Source organism: Marmota flaviventris, chromosome 2 (genome assembly GCF_047511675.1).
Source record: "Marmota flaviventris isolate mMarFla1 chromosome 2, mMarFla1.hap1, whole genome shotgun sequence".
In the NCBI taxonomy this organism is placed as follows: domain Eukaryota; kingdom Metazoa; phylum Chordata; class Mammalia; order Rodentia; family Sciuridae; genus Marmota; species Marmota flaviventris.
Window position 1 is genome coordinate 27,435,027 of NC_092499.1, and position 20,344 is coordinate 27,455,370.

The 20,344-nt window shown below is 43.4% G+C and overlaps 1 protein-coding gene across 7 annotated transcripts in view; it reads right to left on the reverse strand.

Moving 5' to 3' along the window:
- Positions 1 to 20,344, reverse strand: part of Ttll5 (tubulin tyrosine ligase like 5) — a 261,390-nt gene that overhangs the window by 25,703 nt on the left and 215,343 nt on the right. For 2 of the 7 annotated variants that reach the window (XM_071607648.1, XM_071607647.1), the window contains exons 32-33: positions 9,649 to 9,731; positions 5,769 to 5,890 (exon numbers count right to left, since the gene is read on the reverse strand). The exons of 2 other annotated variants lie outside the window; for them this stretch is intronic. In XM_071607648.1, coding sequence (XP_071463749.1) covers positions 5,769 to 5,890; positions 9,649 to 9,731 — 205 coding nt within the window. Of the gene's footprint in view, positions 1 to 5,768; positions 5,891 to 9,648; positions 9,732 to 20,344 lie in introns of those variants that run through there. 3 more of the 7 variants (XM_071607651.1, XM_027931594.2, XM_071607652.1) reach the window with 2 other exon arrangements.

Consider the following 20,344-nt stretch of genomic DNA (forward strand, 5'->3'; position numbering starts at 1 on the left):
TATAATCATCAAGGTGTACTACACAATATTTTACCTTCTTACAGATAATGCTGAGAAGTGGCCATATGCATATGTTGCTCTGCTAGCTTCTTGAGGGCACTACTGCTTCATCTGAGGTACTCTAAAATTATGTAAAACATTTCCCTTGGACAAGAACTAGGAGAAAGCTTGATTTCCTCCTAGTATGTCTTTCTTTTTGATAGAGAACTTTTTCTCTGTATTCCCATTTATCATGTTCTTGTCTGCCTGGCTGTCAGGAGACTCAGAACTAAATTTTACCTCAATTCCAGTAAAATTTTATGATCTTATATGTAAAACAATTGAATTATTTTATTTTTTGGCCCTGAGCTTCCCTTTATATGTTACTATTTTATTACATGAGGTTTTATATTTTAAGACCATGTGCTAGAGATGAAAAGTATATGTTGTACCCATCTGAAGGAAACTGCCAGAAATGCCCAAACTAGCATCTTGGCATTCCCTAATCACACCGCAGTGGCACCAGGCTGACTGTCCCACCTTTCGGCCCAGGAGAGAGAGCTCTGAGCTCACCAGCAGCTGGAAGAATGAGTGAATGAATGATGGGAAGCAGTCTGACTGCATCCTCTGAAGACTGAAAGCAAAGGTAGAGTAACTCCCCCAAGACGGCAAGCCGCAAGTACAGCAGTGCTATTAACCTGGGCGACAGCATAAGCCAGCTGCTGAGGCAACAGATGACCTGGTCAGAGGGATGGACTGACAGAGTTGCCGTGCAGCCAGGAGAGCTGCAAATTATCCCAAATAAAGTCGCAGGTTTTCATGAGGTCTGGCTCTTGGGCTTTTTTCCCCTGTCTACAGACAATAACTTCTCTTGACAGAGGTAAATTGAGGGTGTCTCTCTTCTTGATAATCAAAAGGCTATTGTGGACAGCTCAAATCCTCTGCGTAAAGAAAAGGGTAAGTATGTGTACACATGCACAATAGCGATTTATTTTGGAGAACAGTAAGCAAGGATGACTATATATAAAACAAAAGACTTAAGAGGAGTCCTGTTTCTTTTTCCTGTTTTGCACTGGAGGTTGAGGCCAGGGGCGCTTTGCCACTGAGCTACATCCCCGGTTCCTTTTTATTTTTTATTTTGAGATAAGGTCTTATTAAGTTGCTCAGGCTGGTCTCAAACTTGCAATCCTCCTGCCTCAGCCTCCCAAGTCACTGGGAATCCAAGTGTGTGCCATCACACCTGGCAGAGGAGTCCTTATTTCTAAGAAACAACTACAGTTTCGAAAATTCCATATTCCAATATCTGGCTAAAAACTATGACCAGTTCATTACCTAATAATAATTGCAGCTCAGCCATCACAAGTTAAAAACTCTTGTCAAATCCCCAAATATCTTCATTTGTGCTTGTCACATGTCTTAAATTCCCTACAAAGCAAATTTGAAGTGAATGGAAGGGGGAATTTTTCAGTATACCAGAAATAAAAAGTAGTGACCTAACAGCAAGAAACAAGCAACAACACTAGAGCAATTTCCACCTCGATGAATTTCTTCTTCTTCACTTCATCCTATAACTGGGTTGATTTCTCAGCTTACAGCCTCATATCATACTGGGGACACAGGTTATGTTTTATTGATGTAGCTATGGGGGTAATTCACACATTCAAGCTGCTCCTCTCTGGAGTCAGATAACTTGATTACCCAGACTTAGGTTTCAAGAGCAGAGAGCCCCTTGATACCTACGGTGGTAATTGGAAATACCCACATGTTTGCAAGATGAGAACAGAAAAGAATAAGAGACTATTGTTTCAGTTTTACTAGTGATGCTCTTCAGTCTGAGAACTTGAAGGAGACTGAATCTTTTCTTTATAATTTGAAAGATTAAAGGATAAATATCAGTGCCGATCATGTCAACAGGGCAATATATACTCAAGTCATCCTTCCCTAAGCCCTGCAATTAAACACCTACACTCCTTGGGCTCAGTGCAAACTCTACAGATCAGGTAGGCAGAGTTGTAAATATTTCCATGTGTAAAGCTTGCTTTTTCCAAAGGCAGGCATGGCTTAGCATGCCATTTTCTTTCTTCAGAACTTTCAGGAAGAATTATGTCCTGAGGACACAAGGACGGTAAAGCAAAGGTATGTGGCTATAATAAGCATCCCATGAAACTAGCAGGAAGGTATGTGAGTCACAGGATGGACAGCCCAGAGGATGCACTGATGACCTGGATTGAGACATATAAAAGACTCACCGAGAGGGCAATGTAACCTGGGTTACTTGCCCAGTTCAGGGCTACAAGATAGGACTGGCTCTTCCTTCACTCAAAATGAGCGGATATTATACAGGACCACACAACTCTGCTACAAGATGTGGCGGTAGGTATGATCCAACAATCCAGGTGCCAGGCATTTTTTTCCAGGAGGTGTGTGTGCTTCTGTAGTGTAAGTGTAATTTGAGAAAGCGGCCACTGCACAGCCTCCTCTCTTTATAACAAAGTAGTAATTGTTAACAATTGAAGATTCATCACTCTTCTCTTGGGATTTCGCCAGCTCAGCAAGAGACAATATCAATTTTCAGATGTTATCTTTCTCAGTAGCCTATTTCTTAATCCATTTCAGAAACAGAGTTCCTTGGTTTTCTTTAAGGCATACGAATCTCCTTTGGGTGGGTTCTTAGAAGTCCCCTCCCCACAAACTGAAAGCCAGGGTGTCTTCTCCCCAACTCACAACCAGGTAGTTCAGCTACACTGGAGATTTGTTGCTAGACCTAGAAAGTTTACTAAATGAAATGAAGGAGGCCTCAGGACAGGAAAGCATGAAATGTCAATGGCAGGCAGCCAGGTGACTTTGCCATGTAGAAAGATCTACATCGTTCTTGTGTGGCTGCAGCCAGATCAAGGCTAGCAAAACACACATTGTTAAAACATCACTTGTGTAACCAGCCTATAATGAAGCGCTATGACAGTTGCTTAGAACTGGGTGACATTAACCTAATTTATACGTGTGTGTGTGTGTGTGTGTGTGTATTTTTGCCGGTTCCTGGTAATGAAAATTAAAGATGTTCTTCCTATTGATGTTTGTTTTAATTATGTGCATGTTGGATGTGGTAGGGAGAAGTTGGTGTGGTTGTAGGAAGAAAAGAGAAAGAAGCTTGGAAAGAAGTTGATTACACTCAAAAGTCCCAGAGAGGAGGTCACACTGCATGCCACTTGGTCACTGGTCACAGGAAATCAGTGTTGGTCAAAAGACAGAAGACAGAGTGAGGGGAGGGTCTTGGCCAGAGTCTTCACTGGGTAATATAAGACATGGCAGGCAAACAGGTTAGGATGGGCTCATTGGAATGATTCCAGTGGGCTCTGGAATTCCAGGGTGGTCTCAAGCTGCCCAGCCTTGGGATGACGAGGGCAGGAGAAACTTTGCCTGGTGTGGGAGAAATAAATAAAGAGGTGGCTGGGTGTACAGACTTGGGATTGGCTTGTTTTATATAAAGCCCGTGTTCATGGCCAGTTGTTAGTATCTCCAGGAATGAACTAGCTCTGTGTGGGACAGCCCCTCCCCAGTTGGTAAATCATCAAGAATACAGTTCAGATAATGGGCATATATATATGTAGTTTATAGAGCTAACATAAAGCAGTAAGACAAATATAGATCCTGAGTAAACAGAACCAGGTCTGCATTAAATGTGACACTTGCCTGGGGCAGCACACAGGGTCTCAGACAGGCTTTAGTTCCTAATATCCTTCAGCACTGTGCCCTCCGTTCTCTGATACGGACAAGCCATGTTTTCTCAGTATTCACGGCGGTTAGGCAAACACACTGCAAATCCTTTAATCTAACCCATCCACCTCCCTAAACCCATTTAAAAGAAGGTTCTAGGACTGTCATAACTGGCAAAGATACTGGTTTATGATTATGGCTGAAACGCACCTCTGTCATCTACACTGTGTTCATGACAAAAAGCAAGCACGCCTCAGGTGATAGGCTGTGGCCTCTTGGGGTCTGCCTCCTCACTCTGTAAGCCACCTAACTCCCCTGCCCCAGGAGAGACAGCCCATTGCTATCTGCCACACGCCAGGGTCATGGGCCTGCCGTGAGGACCTTCCAGTAGTGACTCTGGGCCATGGGAGGCTGGCTTCTAGCGTGCTCTGGCCTCTGCTCTGCCCTATGCACCCACGTGCTGTGGCTTGTTGTCTCCCCACCTCAGCCAATCCAAGGCCCAGCCTCAGCAGCACAGCTATGCACAGCGCAGGCTCAGAGGGCTGTGCTTGCTACTGAGGTATCCAAGTTGAGAGAGAGGCTCTTTCCCCAGGCTTCTTTGCAAAGATCCTACACTGCCAGGTACTGTTCAGGGTGGACTGTAAGAGATATTCATGAGAGAGGTTCAAGAAAAGAGATATTAAATTGTGGCAGGTCCAAGTCTCACAGCATTGGAAGCAGATGGACACGAGTACTTCTTGGCAGGCCATCAGTTTGGTTTGGAGCTTGATGTCACATTCATTCTTCTGGCTGCCAGTCTCCTGAAGGAAATATTGACCTTCTCACTTTAGTTTTCTATATCTTGAGTTGTTCATCATCGGACAGGCTGCTAAGTATCAGTATTAAAGGACCACTGGCTAAGTAAAACTATAGGCTGTCTTCAGTTTCTCTGGTACCTTCTGGTAGATAACCAAGCCATGGATTTGGTGTTCCCGTCTCTCTTCTCATTCCTTTCTGGAAAGAGTTTAGATGGGCTGGGGAAAGATATTTGAAGTTTTCTGATCCAATGTAAATGAACCCTGTGGTGGGTAAATAATTTTCCTCTTTCCTTTGCTCTCCTGGGGTATTTTAATGAATAATGCTTCTCAAATAAGTATATAAATATTCCCCAAGAGGTAAGGAGAATATTAAGCTCAAAGCATGTGTGCCATTAATATTTTGTGTGTAGGGGAGCGCAAAGAGCAAAGGAATCATCAGAGCCTTGAGGTTTCATAGAATTTTCTGGAAAGTTTTGAAGCCCACAGCTGGAAAGAAAATACTGAGGGCAGCATTAGTGAAGTGTGGATACAGCGTCACAAGATCAAGTTTGACAACTCCTTCAATGTATGAGTTTTTTTTGGATGGGTGTAGGATGGGGCTTACAGTTTGTTTTGCTGCCAATTATAGCATATGTTATTTAAATAACTCAGCAAAAAGCATAATTTATCAACCTCACCAAGATGTTAAAGAAAATTTTTTGTTCTCTCCTATCTCCCATTATCTGAAAGTCCAGTTCACAAAACTACCTAACTTTAGTTTCAAAGCCTTCTTTAATAAATATCCATTCTCTATCGAGACGATTGCAACTTGATCTTCAAAAGATCATGTTTCCCAATGTATTCAGTTACATTTTACCTGTGATAACTAGAGTATGGCTTCAGTTTCTTTCTTTAACTCAAAGACCCCACGTTAAAAAAAAAAAAAAACACAATCTCTAGTGATAGTAGAGAAATTTCTTACTGCCAGAGCGCCACCTACTGGTACATCATTATAGGAGCAAGCTATTTGTATCTAAACTTTGACCTATGGTTTTGGAGAGTTCTGAGCTTTGGTTTTATTAAGTCCCAACTTCACTGTCATTTTTCTTCTTTTGGAGGTGCGGGGGATGGAACCCAGGACATCATACATACTAAGCGCATGCTCTACCAGTGAGCTACATCACCATCTTCGTCACTGTCACTTTGAGAAGCTAACACTTCTTTTGACAGCTGCTGAGTCTCTTCCATAAAGTCAGAATGTGATAATGATTAAAATACGCTGTTATTCTTACTATTACCTTAAATTGGCCCTGACTTCACCGACTTTGTTTTTCTCTGTCCTATACCTGTAGCAAGGGCTCCAGATTGTGTGGGCAAGGGTTTGGATCTGGCGAAAATAACTTGGGGAGCTTCCAAAGATCCTGAAAAAATGGAAAAAAAAAATCCCTACTTAACAGTATATTTGATCTTGGCCCAAAGGACAAGAAGTAAAATCTAAAAGTATGTTATGGGGATCATCATTCTCACAGATGCTGCCACCCCACTTCCTGCCAAACACCAGAGCTGTGATCTCTCTTTTTTGCTTTCTAACAGTACGAGTGGGTCACCGACCCAAATTCCTGGGCCCTGGCCCTGGGGAGAGAGGAACATCTAGGGAGCAATAAAGGGCACAGGATGTAGGCTAGTCATTGCAGGTTTGTTTTTTTTTTAATTTTTAAATTTTTAACCTCTTATACTCAGATCCACTAGCTGCTCCACCAACTATATAATATATAGTGAAAAGAGTAAGAATCTGATAATAAAAATATGTCATTCTAACGAGAGCTGCCAGGTGCATAATTTTACTTGAAAGTTAAAGTAACTTCTAGATCCTTCAGGCTTAAGCTCCGCTGGCTTTGCTTTATATTGCATATTAAAGTAAGTTCCTTTCTCTTGTTGCCTATGGCGTACTTAGGGCTCGAAACAATGAACATTTAACAGGACGCTGCTTCTTACTTCTCGTCAATGAAATCCACCACTGATTTTCAAGAGCCTATTAGGTTCCTTATACTGACCAATAAGAGCTTAAAAATAAGAGATGGGGGCACAGTCCAGGAATGGGAGGGACCTCCACAGAAGCTAAGGGGCAGGGATGAGGGCAGCTGGTCTGGCTTCGGACCCTACAATAATGGTGGTTGACATTATCAAATCAGCATGAGAGAAATGTCAGTTATCTAATCTGTGGCTGTCTTCTATTTTCGTTCACTTTTAGCACTTCAGAACTCCAGAAGAATGCCATGGTTATAAAGAAGGAAAGCCAAGGACTTGGCTTTGGGCCAAGAGCCCTCACTCCAGCTTCCTTCTCAAATTTCTAAATTTGCTGACTTTACCCCTTCCCTTCCACAGCAAAATTAGAATATTTAGCGGAAGGTAAGGAAGTCTAGGAAAAGTAACCTGCACAGAGTATTCCAGGCACTCTGCTGGGCGCATCCACATTCACTACCTCATTTAATGTTTGCAATAAACAGAACATAAAGAGCCCACTGTCAGTTGGGAGTTGTTTTTCAATGGTGCCCTGGGATGAGCTACTGCCTTATTCAAACAGCCTGAGGAACCAGTCACACATCAAGCCTGGCTAGCCATATGGAGGGGAAGGGTCAAGCGCCAGGAAACAAAACCTGCTATACCCATGGGCTGTTAGCACCATGCTTAACCAACTGAGTCTACTGGACGAGACTGGGGCTAACTTTCTTTTGAAGACAGTTCAGGGATTCCTGTACAGGTACAGACTTCCAAAGTCCCTTCCTGTCTTCTCATGGGGGCTGTTCGCCCTTCTTCTAAGTTTAAAGAAAAATGTAGTGACTGGTAACCTAGACTTCTCATAGGCCACCTTTGGAACCTCTAGAATAATTGGTGAAATCTAACCAAACCACAGAAGACACAGGATCTGCAGCTGGACAATGATGTGCCGGTTACTTGCTAATCGTATAAATGACCACACCAGAGTTAGTCACTAACACTGTGAAGGCTAGATGCCGTGGGAGGTATGGGAAACACCTGACCCTCACTGTGTCATGATCATTAGTGCTTCTTTTAACACTTCTTGGTCAAGAACACCAGGGAAGTCACAGAAGAGAACATATCCAAGGGCATTTAGAGGCCCAGAGTCATCAGCTGACAAAAGCAGTCAGTAACAGGCACCCTAAACAAGGTAAGAAGAACAATCTGCTTGTTACTGCCAGGTGGATGTAGGGGCAAAGGTCAAGCTTAGAGGCCAGGGAGAAGTATGACTTCTCTTTGCTCCACGCTAATACCAAATTCAGTAGACTAGGCCAAAACCTACTAGGTAAGGTCACCAAGGTTAAGTAGACCTAATTTATGGTCAAGATGCTGCAAGCCTGACTCACATGACCTCTCACATTTCTAACTTCCTCGGCCAGAGGGCACACGGTGGTTCAGCTCAATTCTTGTCAACTAAACGGCGTACACATTAAGTCCTCCGGGTCTCCTGGAGCTGCCAAGCACAGTCAACTTCTCTAGTTTAAGCAAATTTGGAGAGCGGAAGGGGCTCTTAGAGCCTTTGTCTCAGGAACACCTTCAAACTCGCCCATGATTCTCATAGCCAGCACTTTTCTTCCATTTCAATTCCTGGTGGAAATTTTACTTCCTTAAAAATGAGTGCTGTGTTCTAAAGGCTGGAGATGTAACTGAGGGGTAGAACGCTTGCCTAGCAGACACGAGGCCTGGGTTCCATCCCAGCACCACAAAAACCAATCAACCAACAAATAACGACAAAAACCCACTACCATGTTCTAGCAATTCTTTGGGGAGGGTCATGAGTACATACCTATCAAATATTTCTTATATTCAGGTTTAAAATTTTAAAAGGAGAACAAATCCTTATACTCTTATCATCATATTAATATTACCTGACCTGGGTGTAGGTATAGGGCCTTCCATACATAGCACTTCATTTAATCCTCACAATAAGCCTGGAGGGTTATTTAATTATCCCTATGATACAGCCAAGCAGCCGAGCTTCTCAGAGATGTTGTGGTCACTTTAAGGTGCGTTATGTCAACCCCTCACTCACACTCCCCAGCCCCTCCCTGAACTCCTCCAGGGCTCCTCATCGCTGCCAGGGCAACAGCTCCGTACTTGGCTCCTAACGGACGCTGCCACTTCATAGCCTTCTCTTGCCACCACCAACTCATGCCTGCGTCCCTAGCCACGCTGATGGGAGGGAATCCTGGGCCTCTGCACACACTTCCGCCTCTTCTTAGATCTCCATTCCTCTCCTGGCTGAGTTGTCCACATTCAAGTCTCCCAAAAGATGTGGGTCCCAATACTGCCCAGCCACTAAAGTTATTAGCTGTAACTTTAGACATATTTCATAATCTGTCCCTTTGTTTCTTTAGTCATAAAATGGGGAATACAGTTCCTATATCACATCCCTGTTCAGTGAACAAATGACTTAAGACCTGTAAAGCATTCCCAGCTGAGCTGGACACACGGCAAACGCTCAAAGTTGTCTGTTATTCCATATGTCCCTAGTACTCATAAAGAACCGGGAGGTTACCTGCAGCACACTCCCTGAGGACGTTTCCGTCTCTCTGAGTCTGTGGTTCCCAGAGTGGACACTGTACCCTACACCCTGTGCGTACCTCAGGGCCTAGCAAGTTACCTTCTCCATAGTAGGAGCTCAATAATCAATAGTCATCAAATTGAATCAAAGTGATTTCATTCAATTTTCTGATTATTTAGTGTGTTTTTTATGAATTATTATTCACACAACACTAACCCTGGGCCTCCACTGCTTAGCTTACACCTAGGCTCTGGATCCACGCGTAACCTCCCTCAAGTCCACAAACTCCCATGTTCAGGGGACAAGAAGGTCCACCTCATGGACTGTTGTGAGGATTAAGTGAGAGATACATGTGGAAATATTAACAGTCAAATACAGGGCGTTTTTGCTAAATGCTGCAAATCTGATAGCATTCTACCAGACAGGCAAAAAATGCCTATCTAGGCTGTTGCATTATTTAAAAGGAGGACGGAACAAAAATGCTCGTCCCAGTGCTCGAAGAGTCTGGGCATTTGGTTATTTGAAACTGGAGCTCCGGTCAGAAGCAAAAGAGAGAAGATGCCAAGCTGCCACCTTCCTGCCACCCCTCCTACTGAAGGCCTGCTGGTCACTGACCTGTGGAGCTGGTGATGGGCATAAAGGCTGCAGAGTTAAGGCTGCTCTGGAGTCCGTTCAGCTGCCCTTCTGCGGAGGCCCCTCTGAAACACAAAGGAGCTGGGTCAGACCTAGGGACGGGAAGGCGAGGCCAAGTCCAACCAACTAAGGGCTCTGCCTCTTGCTCGTGGTGTTTCCTCTCACGCAGCTCATTCCTGGGCTTCTTTCAAGACTGTGTTCAAATGTCATCTGATCAGAGAGGACGTCTGTGACCCAGGGATACCCTTTTCCTGAACTCTTACACAAGTCAAGCTTTAGTGTCCATTTCTCCCCACTGGAATGTAGCTTTAAGAAAGCACAAGTGTGGGTCACTGCTGCGTCTCCAGGGTCTGCCACATGAGAGCTACTTGATAAATGGTTGTTTGGTGAGTGAAAACATTAAGTTCCTGGTGTTGACTTAGATAAATCAAAAGAAGACACGTTTTACAGACACTGTATTTCATGAGGAGCAGTGGAACTCACTGTCATCGCACCCACCATGGTCGTGTGGCACTGTCAAGACATCTGTGGTCCTCCCTCCCAGCAGCTAGCGAGAAGAGGCCAGGAATGCTACCAAGCATCTTGCAGGACACAGGAAAACACCCAAGCAAAAAATTACCTGGTCCAAAATGTCAACTGTGCTGAGGGTGACAAACCATCACAAAGCACCTCTGCTCACACCAACTCTGACAGGAAGCTGGACAGAGTGTCACTGGTTCTCTGTGCAGAGGGCCCTCAGTTACATGTCTCAGAAATGCCCTAAACCATGGCCAATCTCCTCGAGGCTCTTACAGGTCTCTGGAACTCTTTCACTGCAGTTATCAGATTATAATTGTGAAATCATGTACAGCGTGGCTCGTATCTGTCATCAATGCCAGAATGTGAGTGCCATAAAGACACGGATCGTATTAGCACTTCTGTATCTACAGGTCTCTAATGCCGCATTTTATGCCATATCAGATACATGTTTTTGGAAGGAATTTGACCCACTGTGCTCATAAATACATTTATTTGGTGGGCCCATCTGCCTTGATTTTTTAGTTGATATGTTCAAGTTTTACTTGGGAGATTAATAAAAAAATTACTCATTTTTTTTGTTGTAGTTGTTTTTTTGGCACTGGGGATTGAACCCAGGGACACTCAATCACTGAGCCACATCCCCAGTACCCCCCTTTTCACAAAATTTATTTATTTACTCTAACTTGTTATACACGACAGCAGAATGCACTTCAATCCATAATGTACATATAGAGCACAATTTTTCACATCTCTGGTTGTTCACAAAGTACAGTCACACCATTCGTGTCTTCATACATGTACCTAGGGTAATGATGTCCATCCCATTCCACCATCTTTCCTCCCCCTATACCTCCTTCCTTCCCCTCCCTCCTCTTTGCCCTATCTGAAGTTCCTCCATTCCTCCCATGCTTCCTCCCCACCCCCATGATGGATCAGCATCCAATATCAGAGAAAACATTTGGCTTTGTTTTTTTTTTTTTGGAATTGGTTTACTTCATTTAACATTATCTTCTCCAACTCCATCCATTTATCTGCAAATGCCATGATTTTATTCTCTTCTAATGCTGAGTAATGTTCCCATTGTGTATATATATCAAGGTTTCCCTATCCATCATCTACTGAAGGGCATCTAGGTTGGTTCTACAATTTAGCTATTGTGAATTGTGCTGCTATAAACATTGATGTGGCTGTGTCCCTGTAATATGCCCAGCCCTTTATATATATATATATATATTTAGATACAGAGTCTTGCTGAGTTGTTAGAGCCTCGCTAAGTTGCTGAGGCTGGCTTTTAACTCAACGATCCTCCTGTCTCAGCCTCCCAAGCTACTGGGATCACAGAGCCCAGCTCTCTGTTTTTGTTGAAGCAACACTCAATCTAATCCTTCCTCTTCCAACATAATTTTCTACTCATTCATTCACATAAAAAATACCCAGTATTCCCTGGACATAGACCATGTGACAAATGCTAAGGAGAAAACACACCAGCGGTGGGAGAGGATGAACCAGGAGTGTGATTTGGCTAGTGAGGGGACAAGGGTGGCCTTTCTGAGGAAATCATTCTTCAGTAGAGTCGAGATATTATGAGAAGGCACCAGCCCAGAGCAGGGGGCAGGGCAGAGCTTCTCATGAAACATACACCAGGATTCTGAGCCAGCAAGGGCCTAGAATGTCCCGGAACCAGCCATAGGTGTGCGTGTGTGGGTGGGGATAGGCAGGCAGTTTTTGCCAAAACTTCCTCAACAGAAATCACCTGAGTTACTTGCTTCCGGGCTCTTCCTGTGGAGACACTGACTCGGTGGGTCTGGGAGTGGGTCTGAGAAGTTTGGCTTTTTACAGCACCACAGATGATTCCCATCTCCAGCAAAGCTGGGGGGCGGGGGGCAGGGGGCGGCACATCAGGCAAGCTGCAATCTGGGGCCCAGGCGCGCCCCACCCCCACACTCTCCCTTTGAGGACAGAGAAACTGTGGAAGGAGAAGAGAAAGGAGCAGAGGGCTTCTGCCTTCTCCCACAAGCCTCCCCCAGGACAGCCACATCTGAAATGTTTATGCGTTTTATTTCAGTCCCATATGGGCCCATGAGCCCAAAGTACCTGCTGTCCGACATTTACTTCCAGGTCCCAGAGACAAAGGGAAAGTCCTGAGGGCCTAGGATGGGCTCCTTCCCTTGTGGAAGGGCAAGTCCCTCAGGGCTGCTGTGCTGTGGGGGAAAGCCCTGGATGTTAGCAGGAAAAGAGAAGCAGGAAGGCACACTCCCTGGCTCCATGGTGAACAGGCAGCTGCCTGAGGAGAGGTGACTCCAGGGTCCCCAAACTCTCTAGCCCTCTCTCTCCTTTCTGCAACTCCAACCCAGCCCTCACCCTCGCAGGCTTCATCTCACCTAAGGTCTCCTGGGCCCAGGTCTGCTCCCTCTTCCATCCTCCTTCCTCCCATCAACTCCCCCCAAACCCTGAGAAGCGCTGAGTTGCAAGTTGAATCTAATGATTCTATTGTTTCTTTCTTATTCTGGGAATTGGACCCAGGGGTGCTTTACCCTGAGCTACCTCCCCTGCACCCACCTCCTTCTTTTTGAAATAGGGTCTCACTAAGCTGCCCAGGCTGACCTTGAACTTGGGATCCTCTATCTCAGCCTCCTGAAGGATCTGGGACTACAGGGGTGAGCCAAAGTGTCTGGCTTTATTCTATTGCTTCAAACAGGAGAATCCCCCTTTGGTGGAGTAATGTGTCCATAGCAATATGAAGGGAAGTTCTTGAGTAAATTTTCCCTGGCAACACTGGTGTACAAGATGGTTCAGGTCTGTTGTTACTCCCTCAGGCACACTACCGGAAAGATGCTTTTGTTATAATAATATCATTTCCTTGGGAAAATGCACTCCAACTTCTGGACAACCCACTCCTATATGAGAACTTCTGAAGCAGGTTTGTTTGAGCTGCTCTATTACTTTGTCTGTGACTCTGCACCTGGGAACACCTGAATTTCAGAACATATTTACACGGGAAGGTATGGATCTATTTCCTGGATTGTCTTTTGGTCTGTTACTGTGTAATAATAGCATAACAGGACTACCTTTTTTCCCCCTGCTAGCAAGAGAATGAATCACTGATCCACTGGGCACTAAATGAAATTGGAGTCTGGTCTTGAGGGGCTGTGCTTATAAGACATTTATCTTTACAGTGAGGTCGGCGGTACAGAAAGGTGGGTGGGAACTGACTACAGGAACAGCGCATGTCCGTCTTCAGCTGTGTGGAATATGGGATGGCGCCAGCCACTGTACTGAGATTATAACTGTCCTTCTCTTAGTAGCTGCTGTGCAAAGCTGAATGAGAATTTGACGCAGCGGTACTCATTACCTGATGCTTCCTGATTCCAGTACACGTGGAATATGAAGAAGGGGCCAAAGGTGAACTCAGAAAAACTGGAGTTATAAAAGTATCAAGAGTTTTACAGGCAGAGATGCTGAGAAGACAGGACGGGAACAGTGCTATTAACTTTAAATCATACCCGAGAAGAGCAGTAAGACGTGAGCACCTAGCTTTTAAGTGCTCTTCTCGGCAATGGAGCAGGTGTCTTGGAGATGGAAAAGTGTTAGATGCAGTCAAAGGTTGAGGGCTATGTGCTCACTGAACCCCAGTGATGGTAATGGACCTAATCCTTCTCTGTCCATAATTTTTTAAAAAATATTTTTTTAATTGTTGATGGACCTTTATTTATTTATTTATTTATTTATATGTGGTGTTGAGAATCAAGCCCAGGGCCTCACACATGCTAGGCAAGTGCTCTACCAGTGAGCTCCAGCCCCAGCCCCAGCCCCTCTGCTCATGATTTCTAAAAACCGCTTAAGGGCATGCTGCCTGATTCACTGAGCCATCTAAGAACTATAACAAGTAACGTGTCCATGTGTCATAGCAACAAAGAATTAGGAAAATCTCCTTTACTACTGACACATGCCTTTTAACTAAGGTAGACCTTTCTTTGCTCACAGCTAGCACCTGCGGTTTTCTTAAATATTAAATATATACATCCTAGCCCAGAATTTGATTCCATGCCTGCCTACTCTGACCTTTCAAATTTTCTAACATCTAAGAAAGTGCCGGGAATGGGCATTATTCCTACTGAGAGGGGGCAGTTCTTCTGGGCCTTCAAAGAAATTATTCAACAATGAATTTCAAACAAATAATGTCCCTATGAAATACTGCCTGCATTTATCATTTTGGAAGATTTCTTTTGGTGAAAGTCTCTACGTAGGGTACACAAGCCATCTGAGTGGTGGCCCCAACATCAGGAGCACACCCCACAGCCGTCTCTACAGCCTCGGGGGTGGGTGCAGCGCAGGAGCCCCCTCACCATTTTGCCAGTGCGGCTTCTGGCGTGCTTTTCTGACATCTTCATGTCCTCGACCTGTGGTTTCCTCTGTCCTGTCTCTGCCCGCTGTTTTGATCTGTGGGAACTTTCTGAAAGTGACAGGCTTTCTTCGAGGCTGGCTTGTTCTTGACCTCGCCAGGTTGCCTGCGGTTTTTGCTGCGCTGTTTCTCTTTGGGCTCTTTTTTGAGGCTTTCCCCATCTCTGACCCCGGGGTACTGGTTTCTATTTCAACAGTGGAGTCAAAGCTTATCTTGGACTCTTGCCACCACACAGAGATGGCCTTCTGTGGAGGGCAGTGCTCAACTGTACACGGCGAGCAGAGGCCCGGGCGGTGGCAGAACAGACATGGTCGCATCTGTGGAGGTTCCAAAGCAACATCCCTGAACGTCCTCATTTTTATAAAATAATGGTGACAATCAGCCTCCTTCAATTCCCAAAGGAGAGAAGAAACCCCAAGAGTGCAAGGTACGCTAAAGAAACAAATGTCCAGAAAGGGAACAGTACCCTGACTTTTTTTTTTTGGTGAATGTTTACTTTTTGATTAAATATCTTCCACCTTTCCTACTCGAGCACCCGCCAGCACACAGGGACATGCATCTCTTCCTTTATCTATCAGTCCAGAGATTCTATATGCATCTCAGAGACCAACAACATGCCGATCCTTAGAAAATAACCACTGGAACTTTATTAACTACGGTTTGGTTCCAAAACCAATTCAAGAAACATTTAGTTAAGAGTTGTGGTAGATAAAACTCCATCCATTTTATAAATATTTAACACACTATCCATCCCACTGCATTTTTGGCTACATGTCTTTTTGTTCGTGAAGTTATTTACGTGGGCCCTTTCTTCCTGTGGGTTAATCTTTTCAGAGGCAATACTCTGTTGCTTTCTGTTAGTTTCAGTCATTTCTTCAACAGGTGTTTAGTGAGCACCTACCACGTACCAACAAGGTTTAAAGGGCTGTTATCTCAGGTTGCACCATGTGCCAGTTTGTTCAAGGCCATTTCTGTGTTTTTTTCCTTTTCTTTATTTTCATTAGTTTATTCTCTTGTCCTTTTACAGATTTTCAAATTAAATAATTAACTCACACATGTTTGATCTTTCTTGTCTTTTTAGATAAGTGTATTTAAGACTAAAGTTTACTTTTGAGGATAGTTTCGACTAGCTCGCCAATTTGATACACAGTACTTTCACAGCCCTTCAGTTCCAATTATTTTATAATTTTCACTATGACTATCTCTAAAGGCAGTACTTTATTTCATGAAGTTTCTCAACTTCTCCATCTTAAAAAATCTATTTATTTTTTTCAAATTTCGTGAATTCTGCTTAAAGAGCATGAATTATTTGATACCGATATTTTTAAATATACAGAGCCTTCACTTGTGACACGGTATGCACTAATTTTTTTTTATAAACGTTCCATGTTTAATTGAAATGAATACATATTCTCCCCTTTTGGGTGCAGGAGTCTATACATGGCTATCAATTTTGTCAGACTGTGAACTGTGACTCATAAATAGGTTATAAAATCAATTTAGGCACTCACAATCAGCATCTAAAGCATCAATAGAAAATACTGTTTTATTTCACATGCATATACATATAAGGTCTTTTTACTGGACTGTATATTAAATGTGGTTTTTCTTATTATGAGTGATGGACAAAAAAGATTAAAAGCCATTTCTGCATTTCAAATATCCAAATGCTCAGTAGCATTTGTCTGAATTACCTATCAGTTACTGATAGAAGTATATTTAAATAAATCATCCACTATGACAATTTACCCATTTCTCCCTATAACTGTGTCAGCTTTTGACTTATTTTGAATTTATAATATTAAGTGCATACAAATGCTTTTCTTTATCCCTCCTGATGCCTTTTGCTGAATTCCAGATTATTTAATATTAACATTGCTGTGCCAGTATCTCTTCAAATTAGTATTTTGTGGTTTGTATTTTTCCAATCCTTTGTTTTCCATTTTCTTGTGAGATCTAACTTTAGGTATCTCTCTTTGAAGCAGCCTATAACTGAACTTTTTACAAAGGTGCAATGTTAATGTTTATTGTGACTGTGCATATATTTCTACTGTTAGTTTTTCTTTTCTCTTTACCATCCTTTTCTTTTGTTCTCTTTGCCTCCTTCCACTAGATTCACAGGATTTCTACATTTCCCTTTCCTGTTTGTTTGAAAGCTATAAAGTTATTCAATATTTCAGTTCTGCCCTTGAACTTCACACAGACCCTGCTATACATCAACTATCCCTGAATGCACTTGGTTCCTGTATCTTGTCTTCATTGTCTTAAGGACATTCTATCTTTATGTAAAATGACAATTTTCATAGTTCTTAACATTTATTGACATTTCATAAACATGTTGTCCTTCACTATTTCTTGTCATCCAATGCTTCTGACTTCATTTTTACCTCATAGAGTCTTTATTACATATAAGTTGTCTTAGTGAAGGTCATGTGTGATCTCACAGATCCCCCAACCGAGACTGAACTCAAAAAAAAAAAAAAAAAAAAAAAAGTGTTTTCAGCCCAAATTATTTTTATTTTGCCTTCACTCAAGTGACAATTTGGCTATGTATAAAATTCTAGACCGAAAAATCCCTTTACCTCAATATTTGGCATTAGCAATTGTATTCTGCCATCTACTACTGTTAAGAATGTAGAACTCTGTGCCGCTTTGTAAATTTTCTCTTGGGTGGTCTTTAGTTTATTTTTTGTAGTAATAGGGATTGCCCTTTTTTTGAGTTGTAGAGGCTGGCCTTGAATTTGTGATCCTCTTGCCTCAGCCTCCTAGATAGTTGGGATACAGGTGTGTGCCACTCTCCTGGCTTCTCAGGAGGTCTTTAAGACCTATCGTTCCCCTCATTCCAGGGCGGGGGCCAGGTGGAGGTTGATCCCAGGGCATCCTGCATGCAAGAACTCTTATCCCTGAACTATGCCCCCAACCCCTAAGATTTTTCTTTATGCTTAAAGTTCTGAAGTTTCACTATGACATGTCTAGAGGTATACTGATTTGGGGTCTATGAATGATTTTTAGCTGAGGATTCATGTATTCTTCAATTCTGGAAAATTCTCAGTTACTGTACTTTCAAGTACTGCTTGTCTACAGGTTCTGATATTCCCATCAGAGCCCCACGTCAAGGTCCATAGATACTCCTATGAGCACGTGATATAACATGTCTGACCATTCAAAAACATTGATTTATCTATGAGGAATATTCCAGCCATGGATCTTGTTGGTCATCTTATTTAGTAGGACATTCATTCATGTTTGGAATTTGGGGCTGCAGGCTCATTTTTGTTGTTTTCATGGTGCTGGAGACGGAACTCACACATCCTGCCACCGGGCCACAGCCGCCCCTGCTCCTCCTGCTATCCCGTCGCTCTGCTCCCTTATTCCTCCCTGTCTGGAGCCTTAGTGCTGCCGCCACCACTGCCCCGACCTGGTCTGGAATCAGGTTTTGTACTGGCATTTGGAGCCCCTGCTTCAGTGCTGTTTAGAAACCCTGTTCTGAGGCCAGGCTGTGTGTCCCTGTTTCCTGACCCTGTGGTCCACAGTCTCAAACAGAGACGCGGCCTCGGGAGCTCAAGCCGGTTTCACCGTCTTCCATCAGAGAAGCCCCCAGCATCCTGTAGGGTGTTTCAGCCTCGGGATGCTAACATTGGGGCTGGATGATTCTTCGCAGTGAGGGACTGTCCTAAGCTTTGCAGGATGTCCACAAGCACCTTCAGCCTCTGTCCCCTCAATGCCAATGGCACCCCCAGTTATGACAACCAAACCTGTCCCCAGATATTGCCAAACATTCTCTGTGGAGAAAAATCATCCCCTGTTGAAAAATCAGTTTTTATTTTCAAACCTGGCTTTAGTCTCTCCTCCTAGCAGGGCACTTCTGGGCTCAAAATGCCACAGGAGCTGAACATGACGTTGCCCCTGCCTGCTTCCAAAGTAGAGTTCAAATTCTAAGGCCAAAGAGATATTTCCCTTATTTGAAAGCATGGTTATGCCCTGATGGGGTTCTTCTTTAAGCGTTTTCTCTCTCACTGGGGTACAGGAAAGCGTCAACTTATGGAGCCACCCTGATTAGAAATCACTAGGTCTGAATCTATTCTTTTGTTTGAAACTAAACCTTCACCTTCAAAGCCTAGAGTTATTAGTGTCCAGGAAATCAGAAGGTGTTTGGTTTCCATAGCCATGCTAGCTAGGACCGAATCACACTTATGAATATCAAGTTACTAACAACAAAAATGTGATTCTTTTTCTTTTTAAACTTTTTCTTTTTTTGTGGGGTGGGATACTGGTAGTTGAGCTCAAGGGTGTATTACTACTGAGCTGTATCCCTAGTCCTTTTTATTTTTTTAAAATTTTGAGTCAGGCTTTTGCTAAGTTGGTTAGGGCCTCATTAAGTTGGTTAGGCTGACCTTGAACCTGCACTCCTCGCTATAGTTGCTGGGACTATAGGTGTGCACCATGGAACCCAACTGTGATTTTATTTTTAAAAAATATTTATTTTTTTAGTTGTAGTTGGACGCAATATTTATTTATTTATTTTTATGTGGTGCTGAGGATTAAACCCAGGGCCTCACATGTGCTAGGCCAGTGCTCCACAACCCCAGCCCTGTGATTTCTTTTAATAGGGAATAACAGCATCAGCAAATTTCAAGTCCACCAATCTGCACATACTGGACATAATATGTCAGGGAAAAACACTATTTCATTTAATCCTATTAACAACCCTAAGATGTTTGATATATAACATATACCTTATATATAAATGTATTTTTTACATACATTTTGTAAACATATACATATATATGTATGTATACATATTCTGTAGTGGGAATTAAACCCAGAGATACTTTACCACTGAGCCATGTCCCCAGCCCTTTTTGTTTTTTTATTTTGAGACAGGGCCTCATTATGTTGCTGAGGCTGGCCTTGAACTTGAGATCCTCCTGTCTCAGCCTCCAAAGCTGCTGGGATTATAGACATGCCCCACTATGATATTTAACAAGTAATGAAACAGAAGCATAAATGTATCTCTAGGTAAGTCAATTAAGTAAAAGAGCCAGAATTTCAAATTCTGGGTGATTAACAATTGTATTCTACTGCCTTCCAAATGCTACTCTCTATAGTATAAATAAATTGTTATTTATTCATCCTTGAAGTATATACTTTGATTCAAAATACTGTCACTGCTGCCGCCACCACCACCACCTCTGCCTCCACCATCATCTCCTCCCCCAGCACCATTTCCATCTCTATTACCATCCCTGCCATTACTGAGAATTTGGGATAAATATAAGCTATGTCAGGGACTGGGGGTTGAACTTATCTCCTCTCTCTCAAAAGTAACTTTTCTGAAAGCAGGGGTCTTGTCTGTCCTGACAACTGAAGCTACCACCAGTACCTAGAGCAACGTAAAGCACAAGGCACTCTGCGTGGGTGAGTGTGTGTGATGAAGGGCGACCCTAGCCGTTGTCCTTAGAGAGACTTAGTGTGGACACAGGGAGAGGAAAAACCAAGTAGGAGGTAAATGTAGAGTCAGCTGAGGAGCTGAGAACAAGGCAGTGGGGAGAGACACGTCCAAACAGACTAAATCACAATCCTGAATAAAAGGCAGGACTCGGGTTCAGCACCTCTCCCGTGCAGGGAGGTGACCTGAGCACGTAGGAACCAAGGATGGTATAGCGTAGAGAAGGCTGAGGAGGTTGGAGGCCACACTGCAGGAGGCCGCATGTCACAGGAAGGACTCGCAAATTACCTGGCTGTTTCTCTGGAGAC